The sequence below is a fragment of the Artemia franciscana genome, chromosome 2 (assembly GCF_032884065.1).
Source record: "Artemia franciscana chromosome 2, ASM3288406v1, whole genome shotgun sequence".
Classification (NCBI taxonomy): domain Eukaryota; kingdom Metazoa; phylum Arthropoda; class Branchiopoda; order Anostraca; family Artemiidae; genus Artemia; species Artemia franciscana.
Window position 1 is genome coordinate 22,248,893 of NC_088864.1, and position 21,455 is coordinate 22,270,347.

Sequence of the window (21,455 nt, forward strand, 5' to 3'; positions counted from 1 at the left end):
ACCGGAACGGATCCGCTCTCTTTGGGGTAGTTGGGGGGGGGGGGGGATAATTCTTAAAAATTAGAAAAAATGAGGTGTTTTTAACTTACAAACAGGTGATCAAATCTCAATGAAATTTAGAAGGATATTGTGTCTCAAAGCTCTTATTTTAAATCCCGACCGGGTTTGGTGACATTGGGGAGAGTTTGGGGGGGGGGGTGAACTTAAATCATGGAAAACGCTTAGAGTGGAGGGATCGGGATGAAACTTGGTGGGAAAAATAAGCAGAAGTCTTAGATACGTGATTGACATAATTGGAATGGATCCGCTCTTTTTTGGGGAATTGGAGGGGGGAGGGTTAATTCTGAAAAATGAGAAAAAATGACGTATTTTTATCTTACGAAAGAGTGATCGGATCTTCATGAAACTTCCTATTTAGAAGGACATCGTGACTTAGATCTCTTATTTTAAATCTCAACCGGATCCAGCGTTATTGGGGAGCAGTTGGGGGAGGGGGATCGGAAATCTTAGAAAATACTTAAAGCGGAGAGATGAGAATGAAACTGGATGGGAAGAATAAAAACAAGTCTAAGAAACGTGACTGACATAACCGGACTGGATCCGCTCTCTTTGGTGGAGTTGGGGGGAGGGGTAATTCGGAAAAATGAGGTATTTGTAACTTACGAACGGGTGATCAGATCTTAATGAAATTTGATATTTATAAGGATATTTTGTCTCAAAGCTCTTATTTTAAATCCTGACCGGATTTGGTGACATCAGGGGGAGTTGGGGGGGGAACCTAAAATCATGGAAAACGCTTAGAGTGGAGAGATCGGGATGAAACTTGATGGGAGGAATAAGCTCAAGTTCTAGATACGTGATTGACATTATTGGAACGGATCCGATCTCTTTGGAGGAGCTGAGGGGTGTTAATTTGGAAAAATTAGAAAAATTGAGGTATTTTTAACTTAAGAACGGGTGACCGGATCTTAATGAAATTTGATATTTAGAAGAAATTCATGTCTTAGAGCTCTTATTTCAAAACCTACATTGAGGGGAGTTGGAGGGGGAAATCAGAAATCTTGGAAAGTGCTTAGAGTGGAGGAATTGGGATCAAGCTTGGTGGATTGAATGAGCAAATTTCGTAGATACGTGATTGACGTAACTGTACTGGACTCTCTCTCTTTGGGGGAGTTGGGGGGAGGGGTTCAGTGCTTTGGCGAGTTTGGTGCTTCTGGACGTGCTAGGACGATGAAAAGTGGTAGGCGTGTCAGGGACCTGCACAAATTGACTTGATAAAGTTGTTTTCCCAGATTCGATCAACTGGGGGGCTAAAGGAAGAGGAAAAATTAGAAAAAATGAGGTATTTATAACTTACGAGTGGGTGATCGGATCTTAATGAATTTTGATATTTAGAAGGGCATCATGAATCAGAGCTTTTATTTTAAATCCCGACCGGCATTAAGCCTCTGATTGTCCTTTTAAATCAATATATTGATTCTTAGAATTCTGTTAGAGCTCATACCATATGAGCTCTTAGCTCTTAGCTCTTCTGGCCTCGTCACAAGCGCCATATGAGCTCTTAGCTCTTGTTTTCTTTTATAAAGGTAACCAGATGTGAAACGGAAATATTCAGGCTTTCTTATTTTATTAGTTCGCTACCTTAATTAGAAGTTTCGCCCGCTGTTACAGATTTATATTTTTATTCTATTTAAATAGAAAAAAAACTAATTCAAGCTGAGTCAATCAAAACGCATTGAGGGGTTAGAATTTCCTATAGGGAGAAAAATATACTTGCGTTTTACCTGTGCATTTTAGGTGTTTCAATTCTTTTACAGCGAAGGTATTTTCGCTTGATTCATCTTCAGCTGTGTTGGCACGCTATCTCAAGTTATTAAAGGAGCGTTTAGCCCCTCTGGCAATTTTTTTTTAGTTTTTTAATGTGTATTTTAGCTGGTTTTATATTTTTTTTTTCTTGTATGCTTCGATTCTTTAATCTCGTTTTTTCTTCCGATAAGGGTTTACGATGCGAAACTTAAACGTTCAGGCTTTGTTATCTTATTTAGTTCGCTGCTTCGCTTGTTGTTACAGATTTTGTATGTTCGTTCTATTTTTGAAAAAAAAAAACGTTCATTATTTGCGGGATTATACATTTGCTCTGCATTGAAGCATTGTAGTCTCTCATTATGACTTGCGGTCATTTCAAGATGATTTTGTAGGGTTTTCAAAAATAATATTATTTACAAAATGAAAAAGCCAGTGAAAGTTCGTAGGTTGCCTTAAAGCCATGATTGTAATAGTTAGAATTTTTTGCTTAAACCATTAGCCAGAAACACTTTCCACTAGCGCATCGAACTCATTTTCAAATTTCAGTAAATCTTTGTCTGGCAGCTCTCTGTTGGTCGCAAATATCATATATAAAGCTTAGAAAAAACCTGTTTTAGAAAGCAATTGTTTTTCTCGGTACAATTCCTGTTTATATTGACACCATTTGTGCAATTATCTGGAAGTGTTGTTGAGTTACGTTGCTTGATCCTTTGTCTCTTTTGGTAGGATTTGTGTACTATATGATCTGAACCGTTTTTAACTTTTTGTGATTTAGCTAGTCCTTTCTTCTAGAGCTTCTAGACCTGTTAGCATGACTAATTATGCTGAGAAACTAAGTTGACTTTTTTCAGACTTTATGGTGATTGTAACAGAATTTTTAATGTAAGTTTGCTTGGGGAGTTCGCTGTGGTGCTGGGAAAAATTTGTTAATGAACCCTTTTTCTTTGAGACGGTCAGCTGACTCTGACCTTAAATCATTATTTTAAGGTATCGAATCCCTTTGTTGTTAATGTTCACAAATCCACTGCTATGTTAATTTTCCTATGTTATAATCTAGGCTAATGTTTTTATTTGATCGGGACAACCTCTTAGATCACTACGTCCCAGCCTATGCACTGTGATCATCAACCGTTCTAATCTATCCGGTTAAACAATAAAAACCCTCGGCTCCAGAAATAATAAAAACAATTTTAATAAGTAAAGAATGTTCATGCCAAAATAAAAAGTGCAATGTAAAGTGAAAAGAATATTTTCATTGCTCAAAGTTTCTGCTTAATAAAAGTTTGTATGCTAAATCCAAAAATTATATCTTAAGTTCTGCTTTTTGACTGGATTATTCCTATCACCCGTAGATCTTACAAAAAGGGTTACTGTGGGGTTTCTAGTGTTTCAGCTAAAATAAAACCCGCAAAACTGTGAGCTAGCAGCAACCTTATTATTCTTTTGGCCCAGGCTTTAGAATCTGCATTACAAAAAAAAGGATTGGATTCGTTGGCCTTAGTGGGGGGGGGGGGACACCCAGTTCTTTTTGGAAAGAATAAAATTCCAAAACTTTGATTGCGCAAAAATGACGCGCAGTGAAAATTTTCGTCTGTTTTAGCCTTGTGATATCAGTGATACCGCCTTGAATTAATGATGCCGTACAACGTCCTTATGTTGGACGCACGAAGTCGTTTTTCGACTGATATTATTGGATTATAATCGAAAAACATCCTTATGGTCCTTGTTTTATTTTTTGACGATATAACCTGTTGACAAACCAAACTGTATGAGCTTGTGAAACTTCGGAGAAAATTTGAGAAGAGGGTGTCTCGCAAGTTTTTATATTTGCGTTTAGGTATATTCAAATACCCGTCGGGTGGTAGAAACACAAAAATATTCATTGTTTGTGTTTGAGAATAGAGAGTGGGCTCAAACACAATTTAGTATAGATTTTGTCAAATTGTATTCTGAAACAAATTATTTTAACCATCGGATAAATTTCAAATTTATTTTGGTTTTAAATCTAATTTTTGAAGAATATTGCTGTGAGCTTATACAGTTAGGTAAATTGAGCGCTTTGACACTAAGATTGAAAAGAAAAATCAATTTGACCTTGAAGGGGCCAATTGATATATCGAATAAAGATCTTTTTGCTTGGATTTGTTAATTAGCACAGTCTTGGAAATGTAGAAATAAGCTTCTCTGAACTACAAACGCTGACTGTCGAGAATTAGCCAAACAAAATTAATTTTATGTATAAAGGATACAGATTGTATCAAAGAGAATGCTGCTTATGGTTTAAAAAAACTACAAAAGGTTAATCTTGCAAACAAGAAACAATCCATTCACTTTTATTGGAATATTCGTTTTTGAGTTTGTCGGCTTTGTTTTCTTCTCAAGAACGCCGGCTTAATTACGTCTTTCTTAGAAGAATTTTAGAATTTCTTCAAAGAAGAAATTTATGACGGACAAAATTAGCAACATTAAGGCGAATGGATTAAAGAATTGAGAATATAGGACTTATTAAGTGTCGCATTTTGAAGTAGGGCTTCCGCAATACCCTAATTTTTCCGGAAGAAAATTGGGTTCCCCGAAAATTGTCGTTAACAGAAATTAACTATTTATATTTCGTGTTAGCTATTTTGTATTTACGAACTTTAATTTGCGGTGATCTTTCAGAGAAGTCAATATTTTTGGGAAATTGGGGAAACCCTATTGGAGATATAGAAGCACTGCTTTTAACCTTAGATAAATTTCAGTCAAAAATTTCTCTGTATATTTATATATGTATCTCAGTCCATGCTGCTTTCAAATATGTGCTATCTAAAGACGAGTGTTTTCTTTTCTTAGATTTTAGGCTATAATTGTCTTATGCAAGTGCGAAAAAATATTTGTTTTTGTTTAAGTGTAATTACATGTTTTCTTCAAAGACCAAAACGTTGGAATTTCAGTTGAATTGTCGTTCAGAAGACAAATTATATCTTTATTGAGTTTTTTTTTTAGTTGAATCTGCTAGTGTAATCAGTGAATCTAGTTCCCTTAATCTATGCATAAAAATACTTCAATACTCACGTGACCATTCGGTAAAAATCTGCAAATACTCTCCAAAAAAGGAGGAGGGGCAATGATTCACGGAAAGGTTCTACTTGAATATGGTTGGATCCAAACCCTTAAAAAGCTTATATTTTTTTTGTATTGTTTTTTGTTTTTTGTATATTTTGTAATTCAGGTTCTGGTCCTAGTCCTGTTCACCTCCCTTCTTTTGTTAGTTAATCAAGGATCATATGTTGCCAAAACAATCCTTTTTATATTTCTTAACGAGGTTGAATATGACGTTATTTTCCAATTATTTGCATCTTTGGAAATTAAGCAGCGAACTTGGAGTTGTATGCGGTTGGCATAAGCAGCATTTTACTTGTATTAAACTTCTTTTAAAAATGCAATCATATTTTTCTTTATTGCATACACAGTTCACACAAATACTGCTTAAATTGATTTTGTTGTATTTTCCTTGCAGTTGTTTTCCTTTTAGAATTAAAATGGCTCTTATCGTTGTACATTTTGTTGTGTTTCTAAAGTAACTTTTACCACCGACATCAAATAGCTGATCAGAATTTTTTTTTTAGGAGTTTGAAACTTTTGAAACCTTTCTTGATGACGTTTTTTTATTCTGATATTTCAAATGCGTTCATAATTTTTCCCCCACTCACAGGTGGCCACAACATGCAAATTTCAGAACATATTAACCCTAGAATACCAGCTTCTATTGCAGCTCCTTATTTATAATAACTGTTGCGCCACGTCTTACCTTGTGGTCACTATTTTCATAACTGTCTCCGTTACATGCTACGTCCAAACTAAGAGTAGCGAATTGAAAAATTAAATATTATGTATGTAGTACGTTACGAAAATGAGACAGCCGAAAAATAATTGGCAAAAACACAAGATCTAAATTGTAGGTATGGAACGGGGGTCAAGGATGTGACTATAAGCTCAGCCAGAGTCGACCCAGCTCTAAATGGGTACCTGGACAAATCTAGGGGAAAAGCACAAGAAATTCCTGATGAATCCCAACCACGCATTGCACTCTCGGCCGAAGGAAGAAAATCAAGAGATCGGTACCTACGCCACACAGACCATTGGTCAGCATGCGAAGAAGTTTTAATAGTTTTTTTTTAGCCAAAAGACATGGCAGATTCAAATTTACCCTTGACTAGCGTTAAGAACTGTGTTATCACAAGGTTTATAAATGCTAATTTCGTGTGGAAATTAGTTGTAATTGGTCATCAATTTTTTTCCATTGTGAGCTAGTATTTTCTTAGGGGAACGCTGTGATTGGGCAATTCATAGAGAAGATGAATTCATCCCCTAAAACTAGCAACCAAGAAAATCACAAAAAGATACCTTGTGAGTTTTCATTGTATCAATCATAAGGTGGGGTATATCCAAAAATATTTGATTTTCGTATATACTTAGCTAAATCCTCGACCTTTCGAGTCCTCGTTCTCAGTTAGTAAATGCAGTGGTTTTTCCAGCTCAATTTCTAAATTGGGTTAAAAGATTAATAAAATAAATGAAGCAGTTGGATTGAGGAAAATTGACGATTATATTGACAAAATATCTGACACAAAACGTCTTGATGACGTTTAGTAGTCATAGCAGTTTGGTCAGCAGCGTTGAAAACGCAATACAATTGTACCGTTTCTGGTACAATTTAGAGGTTCTGGTACAAAGTGGTATATATATGTATAGACTAGGTAGAATACCAGATTCTTAGCAACTCGTCAGGTTTAAGCTCCTTAGCAATGTCAGCCTCGCAGCAGATCACCGTGAGATGATCTTAACGATGACTGACCATTTTTTTTAGAATTCTGCCATGACCAATACCCAATTTAGAGGAGGTTAATTACTTGTTTTCTGACATGTCACTGCCGAATGCTGTCAATGCTTTCCTTGAAAAATTTTCAAGGAAAGGGTTCAATCCCAGTTGTGACCAGTTATTTAGTTTGTTACGAGAGTCAGCGGTGTGACTAAGCTCCGCCAGAGTCGACCCAGCTCTAAATGGGTATCTGGAGAAATCTGGGGAAGGTAAGCAGGAAGGGTGTGTGAAAACACAGGATGGTTGGCCTCCAGCCCCCCACTGCACTTCCTGGCTGAAGGGCCATGAAACGGAGATCAGCACCGCCGGTTTGGACCTTAAGTGTCTAGTGCCGTCTTACTTACTTACTTACTTACTTAGTAATGTACCCGGCTGGTTAGCCCTGTTGCCAATGCTTTAAAATAAGCTATATCAGTGTTCCGACCAAAACTGTACTGCAAGAGGTTAATTTGTACCATGTGAACAGCAGATCAAAAATTTGGGCTCACAAGAAGAAAATTTCGATAAATCAAAACTATATATATATATATATATATATATATATATATATATATATATATATATATATATATATATATATATATATATATATATATATATATATAGCATGTATAACGCATTGTTACACTTTTAATCTATTACCATATTCCGTGCGCCGAGAGTAAAACCGTTTGCTAACCAAAGAATAATATAAGCTATAAAATAGTGGTCCCTAGGAGTGGATTTGGTTCAGTTAAATAAGGAAAACCTGCGATTAACGAACGGTACAAATAGTTAAACTCTCCAATTTTTTCTCAGACAAATCCAAGAGTTTATTATCCAGTACCGTTGAAGCCTCAAAATTGTCTACCCTTGCTAAGTGACAACATAGTTGTGTAAATGTTTCTTGTGGTAAAATAACACAAGAAGTAATCCTTCTCCATGGTATAGGGTATGAAATACCAGGCCCCACATTAATTATATTTGGAATAACAGCCGTCAGTAAGATTGACCAAGGAGCTGGTAAAATTCAAGGACCCCTTCCCCTCTCCCAATTCATTTTGCTTGTGATGCCCTTGATCAACTGATAGTCTGATGCGTATTGTAAAGGATTGGAAACAGCCTGCAAACTGCTATTGCTTAACAACTCAAATCCAAAACGGTCGATATTTTATCAAAGGCTTATCTCAATATACTATGCTGATGTCGCTTGCCAGCATTCATTCCGCTAGTGCGCGCCGGTGAATGCTATTTCATATGTAGGATAGTTGTTAGCTGTTTTGTGCTGTTTGAATTTATTTCAGTAATACGGTGACCATGCCAGTCGGTCTGATTAATGGATTTATGATCTGATTATTAGCCAATCTAGGGGAGATTATTGAATAATTTTATGATGTCTCAGGAAGTCATAGTTTGATCAGAAACACACTGAGCTTATAACGAAGATTCTTAGCCTGGAAAAGGGGATTGAGGCTTTGCAAAATAAGAATTTGGAGCTTAAAGAAGAACATACGGTTCTCAAAGCCGAAGTAATAAATAACTCAGAAAATGCTGCTCGTGAGTTTCTCCCTGAAAGTAGAGTCAGTAAGGCGCATTCAATGCCCTTTGGGAAGTGCTATCGTTTGAATAAAAATAAACCTCCGGGTTCTAATACTAGGGCAATATCCATGACTACAGCAATGGTTGAACCGGTTTTCGTGACTGGCTAATTTAGCAGATAAAGACGCTATTATGAAAAATTGCGGTAAACTGAAAGGATCTGGGAAAAGCATCACTTCTGATCTCCCGCGTGAATTGGCACACCGTAGGAAAGAAATGCTATCTTTCGGCTACAATCTGCGTACGTCATCTGATACTTCAACAAAAGTTGCTGAAACCCGAGTAATGACGAAACGGATTAGTGTAAGGATAGAAGCGAAAAAGTCTTCTAAGAGTAAGACTTGTTTGCGAATTGAGGACTCGTGTTTCGATCCCTTTAAACTATCTAGTTATACAGTCTCTGTGGTTCTCTCCTCCGGTGTGTTAGTCGCAGGTGATGGTTAAATTAGTGTGATTCGTTCATTTTTTAGTTATTTGGTTGATGTTTGTTAGTGTTTTTTTTTCTTAAGTTATAATAAATGGATTTTTTCTCCTGGATTGTGAGATTTAGTTTTTTTTTTGTTTTTCAGTAGTAAGTATGTGTCGGATTTAGATCTGAGTATCCAAACGAGATGGCAGTTTCTCTCTGCCTCAGCTTAATGTTCAGGGTCTTTGTTCTTCGTTTGATGAGTTGAAAAAATAGTGCTTAGTGGCCACCCTGATTTTACTGGTCTTTGTGAGACTTTCCTTGATTTGACAAACGAATCCCTATTGGATCTCCCTAGGTACAATATAGAATATTTGAATCGAATTAGGATGGCTAAGGGTGGCCTTGCTTGGGAATATCTTTCGTACTCTGTTAGACCTGAACTGTCAAGAAATGAAGAAGGAATATTTGAATCCATATTTATTGAGATTAAAACCCAAGCTAAAAATTTGATTGCTGGTAATGTATACCGGTCTCCTAGTGGGTCTGTTCCCTCTTTCTTTCAGATTCTTGATGAGGTTTTGGAAATAATCCAACTACATTCATGTGAGCTTGTCATTATGGGTGACTTCAACCTTAATTAGTGTGACCGGAAGTCATCCTCGTCCTTGGATTTTTCTTTCATCAATGCTCACTTGTGAAAGATTACCTTCTGCATGCATTCCAACTCGCATATCAAATACTACAGCTTCTTTGCTTGATAATATTTTTTCATTGTTGACGTTGGTGTAAAATTCTGTACTGACAAGTGATATCTCAGACCATTTTCCTGCTTTTTCCATGCATGATTTTTCTGATCTGTTGCCTAGGAGGAGCCAAGGAGCTGGTTTTTCCTCTTTAAAATTTAATGCTCAGGGTTTGCATCTTCTTAGGTCACAGTTGGTGGGTCGTTCGTGGATTATTTCTGAAAATGAATCTGATATAGATTCTTTGTTTAATTTGTTTTATGATTTTTTGAAAGAAGTTACCTTGAATACATGTATGCACTCAGTCGAATCCGGCATCGAAAAGAACATTCCGTTTGAATCCTTGGATGACTCCTCGACTCCTTAAAAGTTCGAGGAACAAAAATAATCTTTTGAAGGCCTACATGTCTTCTAAACCATCTTCGCATGATTCTCGGCTTCAACATTTCAAAGTTTATAGAAGAGTTTACAATTCACTTTGCCGAAAGGCTAAATAGTAACTTTATTATAGAAAATTATCTACTTGCGGTAAAGACATTGCAAGTAATCAATTCTGTTATCAGGCCGTCTATTACGCCTCCTTCTGTCCTTTCAAGCGTTGTGATGGACGGCAAAAATGTAGAGGGTGAGCTATTAGTTCAAGTTGCGTTTACTTCCTATTTTGCTAATATCGGCAAAACTACAGCCTCTTCTATAAGTCCTTCTTCTTCTCTACCTGATTTTAGGTCTTAACGTGGACTGGCTTGTCCTAAATCAATAGTATTGAAACCTGTCTCTGAAGCTGAAATAGCCTGAATTGTCAATAGTTTGAGGGGCTCTTCATCTTCTGGCCCAGACCGTATTCCGACTAAGGTTGTAAAGTGCATTCTTCCTGTCATAGTGTCTGCCCTCACGAGACTTGTCAATCTTTCTTTTGAAAATGGTGTCGTTCCAAGTGCTTTAAACCGTGCTCATGTTATTATTCCTTTTAAAGGTAGATCAAAGAATGATCCTGCAAATTATCGTCCCATGCCTCTTTTATTAGTGTTTAGTAAAATTTTCTCGACTTGATTTGTTGATTTTCTTAATTCTAAACTCTTTTTTCATGATTTTCAGTCTGTTTTTAGGGCGAAATACTGGACTGAGCCTTTTCAACAAATTGTCGATATTCAGCTCTTAACTCTGGTTTGATACCTGCTGCTCTTCTTCTCGATGTTCGAAAAGCATTTGACTCATTAACACACATGATTCTTCTTTTAAAACTGACCCTTATTGGAATAAGAGGTAATGCCTATTCTTGGTTTCTATCATATTTATCTGGTTGAGTCATCTCGGTTGATCCACACTTTTCTGACCTTTCTGGAATAGAGTGTAGAGTTCCATAAAGATATGTCATTGGGCCTACACTCTTTTTAATCTACGTCAATGACCTTATCAAAGCGGTTAAAAATTTAAATCCTACCATTCGCTTTCTTCTTTGTCAACCAGTATCCGTCACCAATTGTGACAGGAGTTCGTCCTTACCGGATGCACTTATTGCTTTTGCTGATGACGGTACTCTTGGCACAACTGGTAGAACTGAGCCTGATCTTTGTTCAAAGATGGTTGCCCTTTTTGAAAGAGTTATCCAGTAATTTGATGTAAATTATCTTGCCTTAAATGTTGGAGAGTCATATTTTCTCATTTTCTTCAGAGTCTCAAAGGCTTGCCCTGACTTAAATGATATACACATATAAAGAGGTTCTCTAAGTAAAACTAAGGATAGTTACGTTCGATTCCTAGGTATCTTGTATGACGAAAATCTTTCCTTCAACCATCATGCTTACCTGATTAAAATGAAAGTCTCCAGGAGTCTCGGAGTCCTTAGAAAGCTCAAACACATATTTCCAGGGTCGATTCTTAGAATCTTTTTCTGCATCCTAGTTCAGTCTTATGTTTCATATTGTTCTGTTATTTGGATGTCAACTTTTCCCTCGTCTCTGATGTCACTTTCAAAAATTAATGATATAGCAAGGACCCTTATTTAGGAAACTAACCGATCTTCACTTAAACCCCTGCTTGGTTTGAAATCTCTCTGCACGGCCATCTCCCTGCTGCCCTATGTAATAATATATCTTTGTTTTCTGATCAATCGACTTATCATCTCCGCACTTCCAACACTTTACAGATTCTTCACACTCCATCAGTGAGGTCTGACTTCAACCCTCAGACAGCTTCCAACAAGATCTAGAACACGCTCTCAGAGTTTGCACGAAGCTGCCACTCGTTTATGTTGGAGAAATTCTAGCTAGTAAATATTTTTTTCCGGTTTCCCTTGGAGTTGATGTCTTTTGGATTGAATTAGATTTTTAATTGCGGTGAAATGATGTGCTACCCCCTAACTAGCTTGTTATTTTCGGGAAATATTAAGGTGGCCTTATGGGGAGATCGTCTTGAAGTAGCTTTTTGCTTATGAAATTTATTGTGAAATAAAGAACTCAGAACGATGCATACGAAAAAACTATTGGCTATCTCTTCTCTTTGGAATTTATTTCACAAGCGGGAAAATGAGTCAAAAATGCCTCAGTATCTGAATTTTTTTAGTCTTTAAGTGTTTATCTGAAGTCACACTTATACAATTAAGGATATAATTCTCAAATTCTCTTGAAGAAGTTTTGGGATTTCAGCTTTTATTTCCTATATTCCAAGTTTGATTTGACATCCAACCGCCTAAATTCAGTTTGGTTTTGACACTACTTCGCAGGTATCTACTTCAAGCACAAGCTATTACTGATTATAAGCTTTTGAGTGATCTAATGCTGTTCTAATCCCTAACTGGCTCATACACATCGCCTATGTTTCCTAATTTTATCAAGGAGCAATAATACTTGTCTTGATTTTACTTTTTGTTTATTGAAAAATTAGCTTCGTAGAAATTTTTTTCAGTTGCACGCAAAAATATAAATTAATGTGTCTCGACTAGAATTTAATGATAACCACCATATCCGCCTCCAACAGGGTGGTCTGAATACCATCCAAAAGCTCCATAGCCACCAGTATAGGCACCATAGTCTACATAATCGTTACCGCCATAGCCACTTGCTGCATAAGAAGAGTCTCCTGCGGAACGAGGACGGATAGGAACATCAGCATCGTCAGGGAAGGCAGCTAGAAAAGAAATATTTCGTGCAGTTTGGTTAAATGACATTGACATAGGTCAACATTGTTGAAGAAAGCCTTATGGTTTTCTAAGAACAAGCAGACAAAGAGAAAATGTGGTAAGGATAGAGTGAATCATGATGATATTGTGAAATTAGAAAACTGGATACTTGAGCAACAGAGTCAATTTAATAAATTGATTCTGGGGTTAGTCTCTTTTTGAAAATCTATGGGGGAGGAGACAAATTGATTGTTTACAATTATTCAATGAACATACAAAAAGGCGTTTTTCAGTCAAAATGTCCCCCAAAAAAGTTGTTTCTAAAATTACAAAAAAATATGGTGGGTACATGCCCTTTTGCTCCTCCTTTATCGACACCACTGTACTTGAGCCACGTTAAACAATGAATTTAACAGTGAATCCTACCCGTATTGTTCTACTACTAATTGTATTCGAAGTTTGTAATTTATTTAATTGAAAGGTTTACTAAGACCTTTCTAATGCAATTCTAAGTCATTTTTGACCAGAAAATGAAATTACACTAGTAAATAATATCAAATTTATTTGATCACAAGATGGGTGGCCCCCAGCCCCCCATTGCACCTCCTGGCTGAAGGCCCAAGAAACGAAAATCAGTAACCCTAATAGGGACTGTAAAGTCCAATGCCGTATTCTTTACCTTACTTTTATATTTACTCTGTATTTGTTTCTATGGCTACTAAAATCAAATCAAGGTTTCTAGGGATTAACTAATGAAACCGAGGTCAATGTTTTCTAGGGATTAACTACCCAGTCTTACCTTCTTCTCTTCCAGTTAACATCATTACCTTCCTCCAACAAAGTTAACATCATTACCGAGAAAAAACACAAACGATAGAAACTTTGTTACTTTCATTCAAATGTCAACTACTCATTAAAAAATTTTCTGATCTAATACAAGAATTTATTTTGGGAAATGGTAACATTTTAGGGAAAGTCAAAAGGCAAAAAAACTAGCTAATATAGATAATCTAGAAAAATGATGAGGCAAATCTTACAAATCATGATATTTTGGGATGAGAAAAAGGCCCAGTTCACCCCACCTCTGCGCAAGTGCCTGCTCCTGTTAAACTCACATTTTTTATTATGCGAATGTTCGTAATAATAAATTGAAGACTTAATATGATAAAAATCTATTTTTGTGACTTAAACAAAACTTTACAATTTATAGCTTGGTAAATAATTGTATACGAGTGTATACGAAACTGCGCTGTGTTGTCAAAAATTTTTCAAGTGATATAGAGGGTTTTTACCATAGCTGTTTACCATAGTGTTAAAAGCTTATGTTTTGGTAATTTCCATAGTTCGCATTATTATGAACCCTAAAGGTATGACCTATGATGGGCAGTTTGGAAAAAATAAAACACTACTTACCCCTTCTCACACGGTGGTTGACCTGGGGATATGGCTGAAGGGGGACACCATTGAAACTAAGATATTGAAGATCTTCAATCGGAATAGCAACAAATCTAGGGCGGGCAGATGAGAGGGCAACAGCACCCAAGAGACAAAGGGCAACAAGCTTCTAAAAGAGGAGTAAACAATTAGTATTTGGCCAAAATTTGATTATTCCTAATGTTATTGATGCAAGAAACATGAAGGAGAATATTTGACTAGCTTTTGATAAATATTATTCGTCTTAGTTGTTTACACAATGTTACAAGTAGTACATAATGGGACAGACCATATGAAAATACCAGAAATTGTGCCATCAAACCACACAAAGTTTCCCCTTCTCCCATTGTGTATGCCTGCTCGTTTTTGTCGAAAATTTGAAGATAAGTAAGAGTAAAATTTATCAACAAGAAAAGATGTTAATGAACTTCTGCTATAAACCTTTCAGAAAGCTTAGTGGAAATGCTTTACTTTCTCATTAATTAGTTACACAACATTTCCAAATCAAGGTCTGCTGTTTATTTTCACTTAAAAACTGTAATATGAAAAAATGTATGTGCATCTTTTGTGGTACGGTCAAAAATATAAATTAATGATAGAAATTAGGGTACTTGTATGACGTACGCCCTACCTAATGTTCTTCTAATATGTCTCTCTGACGCTCAATCCTAATAAAATATACCAAACTAAGACAAAAATATAATAATTTAGAAATACATTTGGGCTACATATTGGCACATTAGAGCGTAGGGTGGGGTAAAGTATAGTGGGTCTTTATGGGAAATGTGTTAATGGTACAATATACCACTGTTCTGCAAATTAGTACAATTATTCTGTAAATTATGAAGTGAGAATTGTTTTCTAACTCAATTCTGTCCAAATACTTCCCCCCCACCCCCCTAATGTGCAAATATATTGCCCAAATAATATGTTTTCCATCTATTCTGTCACTTATCTTTGTCCTGTCTCTCGCTAAGGTGAAATTAAAGAAAAAAAACGGCTCTAAAATGCCTCAATTAATGAACAACTTGAGCGGTAGGGCGTTTATCATACAAGTACTGAAACTAGATATCGTACTGAATAAAAAAATAACAATTTAAAAAATCTTAACTCGAGAGCATTTACTTTTGTTTGCTCTTCTCTCATTAAGTAATCAACTTATTACTTTATTAAAATGTCCTAAAAAAAGAGAAAGGGCTGGTCTTGAAATAAATGATAAACACTATGAAAATTACAACAAATTAGGCTATGGCTCGTCAAAAGTTTGAAATTGCAAAGGGGAGTCCAAAGGCCCCTTCACTAGCACGTGTCCTCTTATGCAGACATACACTGAAGTATTCCGAATATAAACAAAAACAAGATTGACACATTCTTGGGAACCCATTTACTGTGGTAAGTGTTCTGAAGCAGAATCCCAATTTTTGTTTCAAAGGGATTCAGACCATTTACGGGAATATGTGCTACTAAGAAAGTCTTTATATGTTCATTGTATAATTGAAATCAGTATATTTAAAACTAAATGCTAATATTTTAGCTGCCCAAGTTGAATAAAGATTTGAAAGAGAAATTAACGAATTTTTGGAGTCAATCATTTAGTAGCTATCAAAAATATTAGTTGATATGATCTTTGATAAAACATAGAACACGATACCAAACCAGGTACTAAAATTAAAGTTTAATATTAAAAAAAATTACATGCATCTTTTGTGGTAAGGCCAAAAATATAAATTAATGAGAGAGTCTAGATATGATATTGAATAAAAAAAAAAATATATATATAAAAATTTGTTCTTTAACTCCAACGCATTTAGGTATAACAAATATACAAATTTTTTCTTTAAATCCAATGCATTTACTTTTGTTGCCCCCTTCTCATAAGCAGCTTATTTTTACTTTATTTAAATTTCATAATAAGGAGAAAAAAGTTCCCATTGTGAGCCAATTATACCTATTACATGGAATAGCCGATAACAAAAGAAAGGTCAGCCATTTTTTTCTAAGAATTGTATAAAGAACAGCAAAATATCACAAAGAACACTGATGGAGCAGTTTATACTACTCTCAGGTATACTATCTAGCAGAAGGTGCAGGATAGCATCTCTTTAGATGGAATTAATGATTTGATCTATTAGAAAAGCGTTTTTGCTACAAATTCTTTGATTTCTTGTGCAGTCTGCACAGTGCAGGGGGATCAAAATACTGCTATAAAATCTATTAAAAAAATTCTGCTAGATCTGCGTGCAAAGAACAAAAAAAAATCAAATTGATTTCTCTATTGTGAATTTAGATAAGGATCTTATAATATTTCGATGTTTTGAAATTTAAGATACTAATAAAGTTTTCAGCGTTACAATTCCATGGTACCTGCACATTACAAATACTTAATATTAAGCAAAATTTCTTGTTTATTCATTTCAGCATCTCTTGTTCCCAAAAATTGTTATAAAAATGAGCCTTTGTAAATATTTTATGGAGGGAGCCTAAAAGACTTTTTGGAGGAGGGGAAAAGACAAAGCGGTTTGGAGCCCAAAAGACTTTTTGGAGGAGGGGAAAAGGCAAAACGGTTTTTGAAAAAAATTATCATCTTTTTCCTGTATGATCATGTATTTGCAATTTTTTATTTTAAGGGGAGTGAAAGCAAATTCATTCCTTGCTCCTCCTACTCCCCTACAGGCCCGTTTTTTTTACAAGAGAGAAAGTTAAAAATTGAAATATTCAGACTAACCAAGCAAGCCATTGTTTCACTAGCAAGACAAAACTTAAAACTATTACTGAAAATGACAGATGAAAGTTTATATATTTAAAAATAGTTATGCCCTACGGCTTTTAAACTACACAGCTTTCATGCACGAAAGTTTTCGAGAAAATTCAAAGCTAATTGACTTTGATCTTCGGTCAGTTATGCTGTCATTATTCACTATTAATGAATTGTTATCTTCTATCTAGGTCGAGTTACTGGTTTAATCAGAGTTAATTACTCAAAATAGTAGTTTCACAGATTCTGGATTTAAGAAACTAATGAGACACTTGATTTAGTTTCTATTTTTATTGTGCACGTTTTGCAAGTCATGGCTATAGCATATAAAGATCGCGAAATGCTTGGAATCGTGTAAAAAACTGTCCATTGGGATGAGTTTGCAAAAATATCGTACTGGAAGAAGATAATATGTAAAAAAGTTTTGGCAGTAAAGCGTTGTACTTTATCTAAATTTTGCCAAATTTTGCACTTTCGTGTATTTCAGGTCTTTCAGGGAGTCAGTAAGCCTGTCTCACGCCCCTCTCCTTTTTTTCCAAATAAGTATTCACAAAATTCTAAATACATAGTTACTATCAAATAATATATATGACAATTGTTTGACCATTATCAATTGGTAACTGATACTTAATTGAATATAATATATTTGATTGTCCTACTATTATAGTACAGACCTCGTTTATTTTTGTAAGTGCAAGCTAGTCTAAGTGAAATTCGAACCTGACCTATTTGGACAAATATTTTTTTCCGGAACACAACCACTTAAGCTTGCTATAGTTGTCCATCACGCCAAATTTTTGCCATATTTGCCTTAAGGACCCGCTTTAAAAAAATATCTTGTCTGTTAATGTTTTCAATTATGCACATTTATTGTGACTATGAGGTGTACATTAATCAAATTAACTATCGGCAAAGGACTTGTAGGGAAGGAGTTACACCAAGTATCTGTATCTCCTTTCTATGGGAAACCCAAAGTCCAAATAGATGTGTGCATGTCCGAAAAGAGCTCTCGCAGTTTCACTCTTTTCCTTGTCATGGCCCCTTTTCAGAAAACAAATATTGCATAGCTTTCAATATGATCTCTCAGCAAATTATTTGGTACTCTGCTTTTTTGCACTTTTATTGTAAGTGGACACTACTACTACTACTACTGCTAACAACTCATGGCAGCACCAAGCCGCCTGAGGCCAAATTTGGCCTCACAAGAAGAAAATTTCGATAAAACATAACTATATACTTATACATACATACATATATATATATATATATATATATATATATATATATATATATATATATATATATATATATATATATATATATATATATATATATATATATATATAAGCATCCCCGGCACTTCAGAAGTAAAATAGATATAAGTATCTTTTGCCGATATCTGGAGATAATGATGATCTGGAGCATTTTACGTGCAATCGAAAGACTTGAGGGAGGATATTTTTGGGAATCAAACAGTTCGTGGTAACAAACTGTAGCAAGGAGCGACCCGGCTCAATAGTAAACGAAACTCTAAAAAACAGAATTTCGATGCTAAAAGATATATCAAAAGAATCGGATTTGTATGCTGATTTTAAATATATAAGTTACATCGAATTTAGTCTTTGTCATTAAAAGTTACAAGCCTGAGAAAATTTGCCTTATTTTGGAAAATAGGGGGTAACACCCCCTAAAAGTCTTAGGATCTTAATGAAAATCCCTCCATCGCATTCAGCGTATCAGAGACACCTATAGAAAAAATTTCAAGGTCCAATCTACAAAAATGCGGAATTTCGTATTTTTTGCCAGAAGACAAATCTCGGGTGCGTGTTTATTTGTTTGTTTGTTTTTTTGTTTTTTCCCCAGGGGTCATCGTATCGACCAAGCGGTCCTGGAGTGTTGCAAGAGGGCTCATTCTAACGGAAATGAAAAGTTCTAGTGCCCTTTTTAAGAGAGCAAAAAAATTGGAGGGCACCTAGGCCCCCTCCCACGCTAATTTTTTTCCCAAAGTCAATGGATCAAAATTTTGAGATAACCATTTTGTTCCGCATAGTCGAAAACCATAATAACTATGTCTTTGGGGATGACTTACCCCCCACAGTCCCTTGGGGAGGGGCTGCAAGTGACAAATTTTGACCAATGTTTACACACAGTAATGGTTACTGGGAAGTGTACCGACGTTATCAGGGGGATTTTTTTGGTTTGGGTGTGGGGTTCAGGGGAGGGGGCTATATGGGAGGATCTTTCCTTGGAGGAATATTTCATGGGGGAAGAGAAATTCAATGAAAATGGCGCAGGATTTTCTAGCATTACTGTTAAAAAAACAAAAAAAAAACAATGAAAATATAAACATGAAAAAGTTTTTTCAATTGAAAGTAAGGAGAAGCATTAAAACGAACAGAGATTATTCCGCATATGAGGGGTTCTAAAAATGCTTTAGCATAAACAGCGAGGTATTTAGGAGGAGATAAATACTTCGCTCTTTATGTTAAAATTTTTTTAAGTAATTTCAACTATTTATTCTACGGCCTTTCTGATTCAGGGGTCATTCTTAAAGGATTGGGACAAAACAAGATTTAGTGTGAAGAGCGAAGTATTAACGAGGGGACCAACCCCTTCATATATATAATCAAAAATATAATAATATAAAAGTTTGTTACGTAAGTTAATTCTTAAGTTGCGTATATTTTTTACTAATAAAAACGTTCGTTAAAAATTAAAAGATCTAGTTGCCTTTTTAAGTAACCGAAAAATTGGAGGGCAACTAGACTTCCTTCCTCGCCCCTTATTTCTCAAAATCGTCTGATCAAAACTAAGAGAAAGCCATTTAGCCAAAAAAAAAAAAATTAATATGCAAATTTCATTTTAATAATTTACGTACGGAGAGCCAAAATCAGACATGCATTAATTCAAAAACTTTCAGAAATTAAATAAAAAAACAAGTTTTTTGAAATGAAAGTAAGGAGTGACATTAAAACTTAAAACGAACAGAAATTACTCCGTATATGAAAGGGGCTTTTCCTCCTCGACACCCCGCTCCTTGCGCTAAAGTTTGATTCTTTCTCGCAACTCTACTTTTTAAAACAATAAAAAAACTTTTAGCGTAAAGAGCGGGGCGTTGAGGAGGAAAAGCCCCTTTCATATACGGAGTAATTTCTGTTCGTTTTAAGTTTTAATGTCGCTCCTTACTTTCATTTCAAAAGACTTTTTTTTTATTTAATTGGATAAGAGGTAACGAATGGATGGTTGAATTCCTTAAAGAATAATTACCAGTTAGATATTAGCAATGTGGGGAAGTGTAGCCGTAAAGTGATGCATTACAGAGAGAGCTTCTTGGAGAATAGAGGGCTGCTAAGATAAGGGGAGATGTTTTCAAAATATAACTGTATATACGATAGTGTAACAAATACAATATAATTATGCACTATATTGCATATGTTAAACAATATATTTTGTACAGTATATACACAATAGCGTATATATATATATATATATATATATATATATATATATATATATATATATATATATATATATATATATATATAATAATAATAATAATAATTTATTTGTTACCCGCTTGTTTTGACAAATTAAGCGGAGTAAAAACATTAAGGAAAGAAAAACGAAATAACACAAACAATACAATTAATACAGTCTCATCAAAGGGTGGTAAGGGCCCAAGCGTTGAGAGGCCTCAGCACCTAATCTAGCATAGAGTTTTTTATAAACGAAAATAATATCAGTGGCACAAAACTTTCTGATAATCTTCTGATTTCTATAAGAACGCGGCAGATACAATAAATATTTACAATAACGAAAATACATAACTCTTATGCCCTGCAAATCTTGATTATTAAACAACGGGCGCAAACCGGAAAGAAACAATATAGAATGATCGCAATATGTAGAATAAAGTCTGGATAAAGCCTTTCGTGAAAATCTGCCTCGGTTCGGGACAATTTTCGCGTACCCTTTTTTAAGTTTACTTTTAATATCATTTAGCCCACAGGATCGAAAAGCCGATAAAGATGAAGAAATACTAATACCAAGCCACCGAATCGAAGAAACGAGCTTAACTGAAAAATAACCACAATCAAGATCACTACTTTGATGCTTAGCATTAAAAACTAAATATTCACATTTTTCAGTATTAAGTTTGAGGCCGATTTCCTCAAAAGACTTAGAAACAAGCTGGGTCGACTTAATTAGGCTAGATTTAGTGCGGCTGATCAAAAGTAAATCATCTGCATATGCAATGTACGAAAGATTAGTTAGGCCTAAAAAACATGATGGATTAATACGTGGCAAAACAGAATAAAGACAAGCATTAAAAAGATAAGGGGATAAGACTCCTCCTTGCCTAAGACCAGAACGGATGGGGATATTACCAACGTAGGTGTCACCTGACTTGAGTCGAACATATGAATTAGCATACCAAAAACGAAGAGTTGATATAATAGACACATTTGCACCAAGTTGGATTAAAGAATACCAAAGTTGGCTATGACAAATTGAATCAAAAGCCTTTGAAACATCGAGTGCACAAAAATGAACCTCAAAACCATTTTTATGCGCTTCAAGTAATAGCGAAACTATAGCACGATGAGCATGTTGGCATCCTATATACGGCTTAAAGCCAAACTGATTAGACATATAATCTACATTAGACAGGAGATCAGGGAGCAAAACATATTCAAATACTTTACTTAAAGTACAAGCAACCGTAATAGGCCTATACGAAGCGCAACTAG

At 35.2% G+C, this 21,455-nt stretch overlaps 2 protein-coding genes across 2 annotated transcripts in view; both read right to left on the reverse strand.

The window, feature by feature from the left end:
• Nucleotides 1-21,455, reverse strand: part of LOC136038830 (procathepsin L-like) — a 216,970-nt gene that overhangs the window by 63,066 nt on the left and 132,449 nt on the right. The gene's annotated exons all lie outside the window — the stretch shown is intronic.
• On the reverse strand, nt 12,244-16,746 carry LOC136038809 (uncharacterized). The gene is made up of 3 exons (XM_065722195.1): nt 16,675-16,746; nt 13,929-14,079; nt 12,244-12,523 (listed from the first exon to the last, which is right to left on the reverse strand). Exons 1-3 carry the CDS (start codon nt 16,684-16,686, stop codon nt 12,342-12,344), a joined length of 345 nt encoding a protein of 114 aa, XP_065578267.1. The 5' UTR covers nt 16,687-16,746; the 3' UTR covers nt 12,244-12,341.

Bases quoted from the DNA above. Each gene is read 5' to 3' on its own strand.
- LOC136038809 (XM_065722195.1), bottom strand. The intron at 12,524-13,928 runs GTAAGTAGTGTT...TTTCTTTTCTAG, and splicing joins CAACCACCGTGTGAGAAGGG to CTGCCTTCCCTGACGATGCT.